Source organism: Brassica oleracea, chromosome C3 (assembly GCF_000695525.1).
Source record: "Brassica oleracea var. oleracea cultivar TO1000 chromosome C3, BOL, whole genome shotgun sequence".
NCBI classification, from domain to species: Eukaryota; Viridiplantae; Streptophyta; class Magnoliopsida; order Brassicales; family Brassicaceae; genus Brassica; species Brassica oleracea.
Window position 1 is genome coordinate 34,904,368 of NC_027750.1, and position 10,624 is coordinate 34,914,991.

Consider the following 10,624-nt stretch of genomic DNA (forward strand, 5'->3'; position numbering starts at 1 on the left):
TCTTCAAAACAAATCAATTTTATCATATCTTAATTTATATCACTTAAAACTGTTTATAATTACTTGATTTTTATTTTTCACGCATCAAAATATTTTTTTACAAGATTTATAAATTATTTTTAAAATAAACCGGTACCAGACGACTTACACTTCAGTCGTCCAGACGACTTCCAACATCTCAGACGACTCAGACGATTTACTAGGGATATATTCGTAAAAATGGCTTCTGTTTTTTTGTTTGGTCACAAGGGGCTGAGCTGTAATTTCACTAGGCTTTTAGGTTAGTTTTGCATTTGATTCAAGTTTGGGTATAAGTTTGGGGTTAAAATCAAGTTGTGGGTTAGTTTTGGCAAAAACCCCAATAATTATTTGATAGAAATTTTATTTTTCTAAGTCCTAAACAAAATATAATAGTAAATGATTATGTAATATTAATTTTATTTTCTAAAATCCTAAAAAACTGTAAAAGAATAATTGATAGTTATTTCCTTTTTATAAAAAATATCCTAAACAAAAGAAATTTGTATCATATTTTTAAATCCTAACCAAAAGAGAATTGTAAAAATTTATTTGATAATATTTTCAAGATAGTATTTGATGAAGAACATGATACTAAAAATTATTTAATTAACAAAAGAAGTGTAAAATTAGTATTGATACGAATTGCAAAAATACTAATTTTAAAATTATTTATTAATAGCTAAAATTAATTATTTGATAGCAATTTATATTTTTCTGAAATTTTAAAGAGAAGATAATTTAATAGGTTATATGACAATAACTCGGTTTGAAAAAAATCTTAAACAAAATTGTAAAAGAGTATTTTATATTATTTTTTATTTTTTAAATTGTATATAAAAGAAGATTTATGAAATAAAATGTTTTCCTTTTTTAAAAAATCTTAATAAAATAAAATAAAATAAAATTTTAAAGTCTTATTTAATAAAACATTAAATTATTACATAAGAACATGTATAATGTTGTCATTGATTCGATTGGTGTATTTGACTTTCATTTCTTTTTACTTTTTATTCAATTTCTTATTTCGGGTTGTGTTCAGTGTAAACTTTTAGGTATAGTATTTTTTCTAATCCTAAGTACAAAGTTTATAACAATTTATCTATGCACCATGATTATAAAATACAAATATTAACTTGAATTTATGTGTGAAAACGAGTTTTAGTTATAAAATAAATATCAAACAACATATGCAAAAAACAATCATAAAACTATTATAAAATGATTTATTATTTAATGGTTTTTATTAAATTAAAACATCAAATAAAATTTGTTACAACGCAACGGGTTCATATCTTGTGATATAATAAATAATAATGGATTAAAGTTACCGTTTTCTTTGTTACCGTTGTCATAGTTCTAGTGAAAATCATTTTACAACTTATATCTTAAAAGTGTCTTTTTTTTTTTTTTGTCACACATATCTTAAAAGTGTCTTAGCTCAACTATTTAGGCTTTAACCTAGGGCCCATTAATATTTAACCGCCAGGGAAATTTACGCCGTTGCCCCTCTTAACTGAAATCACAACAACGGCGCCGTTTTGGTTTAGTTTAATTAACTTCTTTTTTTTTCTTGGTAATCCAAGTTAAGATATTTACGAAGGTTGCTTAGCTTTCGAGCTGTTGTAAAAAGATCACGATCGCAACTTGTGAAAGAGAGAGAGAGATATCGAGAGATTCGGATATGGCTTGGTTAGCTAGATCCATCGCGAACTCACTCAAGCTCGACGAGGACGATGGAGATGATGAAAAGAGACTTTCTGGTGAAGATTCCGTTCCGAATCAGTCGGTGTCGGAGTCACAGTCTCCTCGAGGGGTTAAGGAAGACATCTCCGAGCTCACCAAGACCTTGAGAAGCCAATTCTGGGGCGTAGCTTCGTTCCTATCGCAACCGTCTTCGTCTCCGGATCTCCAGGAGAGAAATCAGAGTCCAGATCATGCGGAGGAGGAGGACGAGGATCTGATCGCTGGGATTAGGAACGATTTCGCGGAGATTGGAGGGAGATTCAGGACGGGGATTTCGAAGCTCTCTGAGAACTTGCCGGTATCCGATTTCACCAAGATCGCTTCGAACTTCTTACAGTTAGGTTCAGAAGGAGCCGATCCGAAGGATTACGGTGACATAATCGGAGTCACCGAGGAGCTAGTTGCGTTCGTGAGGGATCTCGCGATGCATCCCGAGACTTGGTTGGATCTTCCTTTACCTGATGAGGATGATACCTTTGATGGTAAGTCTCTTAGCTTCAGGAGGATCTTGAGCTTGCTTTGTCACTCACTATAGATTGTTTTATCTTGTGAATTTGATGCTATTTTTCAGAGTTTGAAATGACTGATGATCAGCACGAGCATGCTATGGCCGTTGAAAGGCTTGTACCGAGCCTTTCTTCTTTGAGGATTGAGCTTTGCCCTGAATACATGAGTGAGAATTGCTTCTGGATGATTTACTTTGTGCTTTTGCATCCTAAACTCACTCAACACGATGCCTCGCTTCTCTCCACTCCTCAGGTAAAAATAGTATCATCTCAGGTTTCTTGGGATGTAAAAGTTTAGCTGATGTGATTCTTGTGTAGGTACTCGAAGCAAGAGCAATGTTATCTCACGAGTTACAGAAAATAAACAGAGCACCTGTGGAAGGAGAGAGTTCCGAAGCTAACGCTGCAGTGGTTGAACCTCTTACCGTAAATCCGCAGGAGTTTGAGACAGACAAGCACACAGTTGAGAGCAAGGAGATACAAGTCGTTGACAAATCTGTGATTGAAGAAAGAAACTCATCAACTGATTCTTCTTCTTCATCCAGATTTGTCAACGTGCAAGCTGAGGACGAAGAAGAAGAAGAAGAAGACGCAGATGATTGGCTGAACGATGAAGAGAGTTCAGATGCTGTGAGCGGCATGGAAGGAGGAGCAACTACTAAGCATCCTCTTGGTGAAGAAGACGAAGAAGATGTGTCATTCAGTGATCTAGAAGATGACGATGAGGAAAGAGACGTACAGGTGAGTTCCAAGAGATCTACTAACTCTAGTTCACCAGACTGGGTACAGATATAAGACAACCAACACAGGTCAGGTAAAAGAGAACAAAGAATCAAACCATTTGCTCAATGTCGATGAAATGTAATTTAAATGACCTCTAGTGTTCTTTTGGTTATATAAAAGATATAATCTCTTCTATCAATAATCTGTTCGATGAAAACTCACTCATACGAGGCCTTTATTAGAAACTACAATGTTTGTATAAAAGGTAGAATTTGTTTATCATTACGATTGTAGATTAATAAGAAATTGATCTTTAGATCCTGGATTCGAAGCATGGTAACTAAACAGAAATGTTTTAATGCAAAAAAAAGAGAGAGTAAAATGCTCCCAAGTGTATCAAGGACAAAACTGGTCTCTCTTGTCTTGTCTCGTCACTATTAGTACCTCTCGAACTTAGTTTTACCGCCGGGTCTGCCACCACGACCTCTGTTAAACTTATTATTAACAGGTTCTCTCTTGCTCCTGTACCCGTCTCCTTCTCGATGTATCTTCAGCAATAATTTGGGTGGTGATGAGAAACAGAACGAAGCCGCAACCTCCTGCAGAAAAAAAAAAAAAGATTTGCGTTTTACTCAACTCAAAACTGCAACGTATACTAAGATCATATAACAGCAGATTTTGGTTGGTTACCTTGAGATCGAGTCGGTGAGCATTAAAGACATCTTTCATAGAGTGAGAATCATATCCTGATATGTAAGTCTTGTATGCTTCTTTTGCTGACACGCTCAATGCACTGTTTTCAGATATCGTCTTTTCCTGCAATTTTATTATTTAAAAAACATTAGTTAAACAAAACCTCTATGCTCTTGAACGTAGTATATAAAGAGTGAATAAAGTTTTCGGAGAGAGACAAATGTTTTACCAGGAAAGCCTGCACATTGAGCAACTTCTCTTCCTCAAATTCATGTTCTTCAACAGGAATTTTAGCTGCCTGGAATAATTCAGATTCTTCACTCAGTTATATAGTCCGTGCAACAATGTCATCAACTTAATGAAACAATTACCTTGAGATACTGAATAAACTGCAACTCCGCTGGAGTTAGAACAAGCAGAGCCTTCCCTTTTGCACCCTCTCCACGAGCTGTTCTACCTACTCTATGAATGTATTCCTAAATATTAAAAGTAAAGATACATCAGAGTGATTCTCACATGCATATGAAGTACAAATTATATAAGTAACATACCGTAGGATCATCTGGAGGATCATACTGCACAATCCAATCCTAAAACAAGCAGACAATATTCAATCAAAGACCAAACACCAACTAATAAGATTACTTACAACATTTAAAAAAATTGTTGAAAAGGAAACATACCACACGTGGGAAGTCAAGACCACGGGCACCTACATTAGTACACAATAAGACACCAGTTTCCAACTTTACGAACTGGAAAAACGTTGAAGTCCTTTTGCTCTGCTCCATCCCTCCATGGATGGCGAGGCAATCTATTTTGATGTACCGAAAGAGTTCCGTGTGAAACTTTGTCGATTTGCAAGTGGAGAAAAATACCATGATCTTCTTCTTCCCGTGAAACGTCTTCAAGAAGGTGAGTAAAAAGAGTAACCGCTTTGCACTTGGCACAACACAGTAACCTTGCTCCAAGCCTTCATTTGTAACCTACAGTTTTCAATTTCCACTTTAGGAAATGGAAAAGAAGAAAAATGTAAGAATAGATCAAAGAACAATGTGATCATCTGCTACCTCTTTTCGTCCTTCGTCCACATCAATATAAACAGGTGATGTAAGTGACACCCTAGCAAGATCCTCAACCTGTGGGTTTAACCGAATGTAACCAATCTTAATAAGCCTTTGCTAATAAAATAATGAAGGAACTATACAAAACAAACCTTGGATGTCTGTGTGGCGGAAAACAGTGACGTCTGCCTTGTCTGCATCAAATAAAAAAGACAATTTAGACACTATGTCCTTATTGAATCATTAGTTACTTCAGTATGCAAAGCCGCGAGAATACCTTTGGTAGAAGCTTAATGATCTTCTTCATGTCTTCTTCAAAGTTCTGTTCCAGTATCCTATCAGCCTCATCCATAACAAGAAACTGCAGTTTAACACATAACAGTAATTGCATTAACTCAAAAACCATGACAAATAGACAGTACTACCCAAAAATTGAAAATCAGAGTTTTTGTGTGTTACCTTCAAGTTCTTGAATACAAATCCATCAGTATTCTCAAGGTGATCGAGAAGTCTGCCAGGGGTAGCCACCAACAGATTAACACCTTTGACAAGAATTTCAACTTCTTTCTTTCTGGGCTCACCACCAATAACCTTTCCCACGGTCTGAGAATGGAACTTAAGAAGCTCTTTCGCCACTAAATACGACTGAAACATGAAAGATGTTTTGAGTATTCACTCATTGACTTGATTCAAGTAGTGACAAATATAGAAGACCTGAATGGCAAGCTCTCTTGTTGGACAAATCACAATAACACCGGTTCCATTGCGAGGAGTAAACCGGACATGGTAAAGAAGCTCTACAGCGGGTATAAGAAAAGCCAAGGTCTTTCCAGAACCGGTTCTGGCAGCTCCGAGTACATCTTTCCCCATCATCAACGGCGGAATCGCTTTAGCTTGAATCTGCAACATTCAAGGATTAGTTTTGTAAACGGGTTAATAATAAAAAAGGTTGAATCTTTTTACCTGAGTCATGCGTGCGAATCCCATCTCTTTGATGGATTTATGAGTGTTATCAGATAGCCCCAATGACTCAAACGTTTCGTTAGTCATTATACCCATCTTCTTCTTCTTTGGTTCTTCATCGCTAATTGCTTCGGTCTCTTCATCCTCTGTCGCAACCTGCTTTAGTTTCTTCTTCTTCTTCTTCGGTTCTTCATCTGTTATTGATTTTGGCTCTTTAACCTCCCTCTTCGCTAGCTGCTTTAGTATCTTCGCTTTGTCTCTGGATCTTTTCTTCTTCGTCTTCATCTCTTCCTTTTCGGGTGAATGCTGCTCCAAATCCAAATTCCCCATGGTTTGAAGGGCTTTTCTTCTTCTTCTTCGATTTGAGGCAAGCAGAGAGACTTTGGTTTTTAACCTCTATCAAAATCGAAATAGGGATACAAGATTATTAGGGTTTATCGAGGTCTCTCTGTATATCAGTATTTCAAGAAACCGGACCGGAACAGAGTTGGTTTAACTGTATTAAACTAAAAAAAAATCTCTAAACCGACGAACCCAAAAGAACTACAATGGGCCGGGTTTTATGTTTCTATTTAAAAAAAAAAAATTCCAAAATTTGCCACATGTCTAAGATTACCAAAGAAATTAAATGGATGTCATTGATTTTGACATAACGTAATGACTAACAATTATGTCATTTATTATCTGGTTTTACCATTTATTTCTGTAATCATCCAGTGACTTTGTGTTGTTAGTGATGATGTGGCAAAAAAAAATATGCTGAATAAGATATTTAAATATGATGTCAACAAAATGAAATGTGGCTAAAATTTTGTGCACACTATTGACAATGACATTGTCAAAATCATCCAAATCACTACTTTTTACCTCTAATAAGTAAATCTATACTATAATCACAGTAAATTATAAACCAAATATAATAGATAACTATTTTACTATATATTTAAAAATTTTCAGCAATGGAACATACATATTAAATCCTATCCACCCATTTAAATATTAAACCCTAGACAATCCCCCTAGTTACTAAATCTAAACCCAAATATAATCTTAATCATATGTTGCAAGTTTACAATTCTATCTCAGTGACATAGTACAATACCCAAGATACGGTAAAAACTATACATAACAAACCCACCTAAAATCGCTGACTACTATACACAAACCTCTATTTAGTAATTCTAAACTCAAACCAGAAACCTATCAATCCAAATACAATCTATAAACTATTTTTCAATATTAGACAATCTAAACCCTAACAAGAAACCTATAACACGGCAAATTATTACATATTTAATAAATAGTATAGAACTATTGACTCAAATAGTATAGAACTTATAAATAGTATAGAATGCTGACTCACACCCAACTTTAAATATTAAACCCTAAACTGTTATCACTAAACCCAAAACTCAACCCTCACCTTTCAAATACTAAACCATAAATCTTAATCACAAAATCTTAAACCATACCACTCATTTAAATATTAAACCTTAAACAAACTCCCTAGTTACTAAATCTAAACCCAAATATAATGTCTATAATTGCATGAAAGAAGTTAATGCTGATCCCAACCATACCCTCTCACCTTCTAAATAATAAACCCTAAATTCTAGTCACTAAACTCTAATCCAAATATACCCTAAACCCTAAACCTAAATAAATAGATTAAGCTAAACCCTAATCAAGGAAGTATAGACCCAAATAGAATGTATATAATATGGTTTACTATACCCAAACTTTTACTTTGTAAATCTAAACCCTAGGCAGGAACCTATAACCCAAATACAATCTATAAATTGTTTTCCAATATTAAACACTTCAAAACACATTTACTTGGTTAGCATGTTCCATATCTTATATTCCATATAGTCTAAGTAGTATAGTAAACGAATGTTCCAAATAATCAAATTTGTCCAACACTCGAAAAATGAATTTCATATTACAATCAATCACACAAAATGACAAAGAAGAGACCTATCAAATTTAAAATCATGACATATTATTACATTTTTAAGGAGTAGTATAGAAATATGTCTCAAATAGTATGGTAACCGTACATAGGTAGCTATACTTAAAAATATATATTATACTATTCATTTCACCAAATATAGTATAGACGGCGAGTTCATCTTCTTCAATTCTTTTTTTTAAACAGACTGATACACATTCATTTATTTCACCATCATATAGAGATCGTCTTCATCTCCTCTCTTTTTCCCGACACGATGATGCTTTTACTGACTCGCCATCGTTGTTCTTCACCACTGGATCTGTAAAATAAAAACAGAAACGAAAACAGAGTATGTAAACAAAAGCATAATTGTGAAGAATCAATTGATTTAATAAAAAAAAGGAGAAAAAAATGAAAGAGTTGTTGTGTGTGTTCACCGTCTACGCTTTCATCGTTGTTTGTTCTTCACCACTGGATCTTTAAAACAAAACACAAACGAAAACAAAGTATGAAAACAAAAGCATGATTGTGAGAATCAATTGATTTTTATTTTTAAAAAGGAAAAGAAATGAAAGAGTTGTTGTGTGTGCTCACCGTCTATAACTTCATCGTTGTGTCTTCTTTTGAACAATTGATTGTTCTTTTGGTGAAGTATTGAAAGAGAAAAATTATGTGACAGAAGAAAATGTATGATTTTGTTGATAATCTGAAGAAGAAAGAGAGACAGTGGAAAGAGATGGTGGAGTAGAGACGTGGCGGTGGTGGTGATGGATTAGAAGAAGTGACTAAAAGTTTTTTATATATTTTTTAATTATTTTTGTTAGTAGATTTCACCGGTTGGTTTTAGAAGGTTAATATGAAAATAATCTATAATGTGTATAGTGTATATTGAAAAAATAGAGCTTTTAGATATTGGATGAATTATAATTTGTTCGATGGATGTAGGATGCAATTTCCCATTTTTTTTTCTTGATCAAATCTATTAAAAAATTTAGGAAAAATTTACTGGATATTCATAGGAGACTTAAAAATTAAGAATATGTTCATTCTACCCCGCAAGACCCTAGATGTGACAGGTTTAGCCAAAGATGTCTTGTGTTTTCAAGGGCTTTGGTTCTTCGGCACTTAGTTAGCAATACAATTTGATGATGATGTTGTCACAACACATGAGGGTCTCTTTAACCCAGTTTTTTATTTTTAGTGAAAGAGTAACCAAATTTAAGTCAAATCGAAAACGATCGGTTAAGACTTTATGTTTTCGATTTCAGTTTTCTTAATTAGATATATCTCTGTGGGCGATGAAGAAGAAGCCGATGGAGATCACGTTCAGTTCCTTGGTTAAAGGTGACGTCCTCTTTTATTTCTTTTAGTTATTTTCCATTTTTTTTAATTTTAATTGCCTTTTTAATTAATCTTACGTGTCACTTTGATTGGTTTTACGAATTGAGGTGAATTAGAAGGTTGTGTTATAAATTATATTGTAAATGTCCATAACCGGCCCGGTCCATAACCGGCCCGGTTCATAACCGGCCCAATGCTAGAGAGAGAGACTCGACCGTGAGGAGAGAGAGAGAATCGGCATCTTGTCTTTTCTTTATTAGATTATGATTTGTATTCTTTCCATATTTGTATTTCATTTCTTTAGTCTTTCCATTATTCTATGACGGTGTAATTCCCTATATATAAAATGCTCCTTATGTTTATGAATAATATAGAAACATAGATTTCATTCTCTTGTTTCACAACACGTTATCAACATGATCACGCTCTAAACCCCTAAGCTAAACAAACCCTAGCCGACGAATCCATAATCCCCTCGACGATAAACCCTAACCGTTGAGAACTCCCGATCACGAACCCTAAACCTAATTCCCATCTTGTTCCCGTTCGTGACACGATCCCACCTCGCGACCTCAGACCGTCTCAGCTCGATCCCGAGACACGATCCCTTATCAGCTCGATCCCGAGACACGACCTCAGCCAGCTCGCGATAGACGACTCGATACCGCTCGCGATAACAGCTTGTTTCCGTCCGTGATCAGACGATCTCAGCTTCAGCTCGCGTTCCCGATACCAGCAAGGACAACTCGCGATCCGTTCCAGCTCTAGACGACCTCAGTTCGTTCGCGTATCAATCTCAACGTTCAGCTCGCGGTTCTTCTTCTCATTGGAGGTCCATTCAACCCTACTTGAGGTTAAGGTAATTCGAAACCTTAAAGAGAACCCATAATCGAATGTTGATTGCTTGATATGAATTGAAACCATAAAATCTTAAACCCTAATCGAAACCATAGGGTAATAGATCAAAACCCCAATGAGTAAATCGAAGCTCATAATCATAATTTTGATACCCCAAACCCTTATAGAGATTGATTGTTTAATCAATTAAAATCGAAACCTTAATGGTTTTGAATCTCAAAACCCCAATGATCTAAGATCAAAATCGAAACTCTAATATCCATGATCCTAGCCGGCATACATGCTTATTGCATGAATGCATGAAATCAATTTTATTTAAAACCCTAATATTAAAACACATTCGATTTTATAAACCTTAATTCGAAATCAAATTGATTGATTGAATGAATTAAAATCGAAACCCTAATCTAATGATTTGAATCGAAATTGATTGTTTGAATGATTGTATGTTTGGATATAGTATGCTAGCCTTGATTAATTAAAACCGTATTGAATTTGATCACATAGAAATCGATTGCTAGGATTGATAATCTCATTCTTGAATTTGGTTGTTTGAATTGATAAAACCGATTGAATGATTTGTTTGATCGAAACCCTAATGTCTTGAAATTAAAATCGAATATTATCTTGTTTGACTGATTAAAACTGAATGCTTGAATTGAAATAGAAATTGCTTGCTAGGTTAAATGATTTATGCATTCACGTCTTGATAATGATCTGTCTAGTATTGATAGTTTTCATACATTCTCGAATGAACC

General features: G+C 34.6%; 2 protein-coding genes across 2 annotated transcripts; one reads left to right on the forward strand and one right to left on the reverse strand.

Moving 5' to 3' along the window:
* Positions 1–1,601: 1,601 nt before the first annotated feature.
* Positions 1,602–3,272, forward strand: LOC106335264. Its single transcript, XM_013773742.1, has 3 exons — positions 1,602–2,246; positions 2,336–2,523; positions 2,589–3,272. The coding sequence occupies exons 1-3, from the start codon at positions 1,703–1,705 to the stop codon at positions 3,063–3,065; spliced, it is 1,209 nt and encodes a 402-aa protein (XP_013629196.1). The 5' UTR covers positions 1,602–1,702; the 3' UTR covers positions 3,066–3,272.
* LOC106335263 (DEAD-box ATP-dependent RNA helicase 27) lies at positions 3,200–6,161 on the reverse strand. The gene is made up of 12 exons (XM_013773741.1): positions 5,714–6,161; positions 5,465–5,650; positions 5,210–5,395; positions 5,028–5,111; positions 4,903–4,944; positions 4,757–4,825; positions 4,370–4,672; positions 4,238–4,276; positions 4,058–4,162; positions 3,916–3,984; positions 3,684–3,809; positions 3,200–3,592 (listed from the first exon to the last, which is right to left on the reverse strand). The coding sequence occupies exons 1-12, from the start codon at positions 6,041–6,043 to the stop codon at positions 3,431–3,433; spliced, it is 1,701 nt and encodes a 566-aa protein (XP_013629195.1). The 5' UTR covers positions 6,044–6,161; the 3' UTR covers positions 3,200–3,430.
* Positions 6,162–10,624: the final 4,463 nt, after the last annotated feature.

Coding starts and splice junctions, on each gene's coding strand:
- LOC106335264 (XM_013773742.1), top strand. CDS start 1,703: ATGGCTTGGTTAGCTAGATCCATCGCGAACTCACTCAAGCTCGACGAG. Junction 2,247..2,335: donor TGAGGATGATACCTTTGATG/GTAAGTCTCTTA, acceptor GCTATTTTTCAG/AGTTTGAAATGACTGATGAT. Junction 2,524..2,588: donor CGCTTCTCTCCACTCCTCAG/GTAAAAATAGTA, acceptor ATTCTTGTGTAG/GTACTCGAAGCAAGAGCAAT.
- LOC106335263 (XM_013773741.1), bottom strand. CDS start 6,043: ATGGGGAATTTGGATTTGGAGCAGCATTCACCCGAAAAGGAAGAGATG. Junction 4,945..5,027: donor TCATTAAGCTTCTACCAAAG/GTATTCTCGCGG, acceptor TATTTGATGCAG/ACAAGGCAGACGTCACTGTT. Junction 4,277..4,369: donor GTCTTGACTTCCCACGTGTG/GTATGTTTCCTT, acceptor TGCTTGTTTTAG/GATTGGATTGTGCAGTATGA.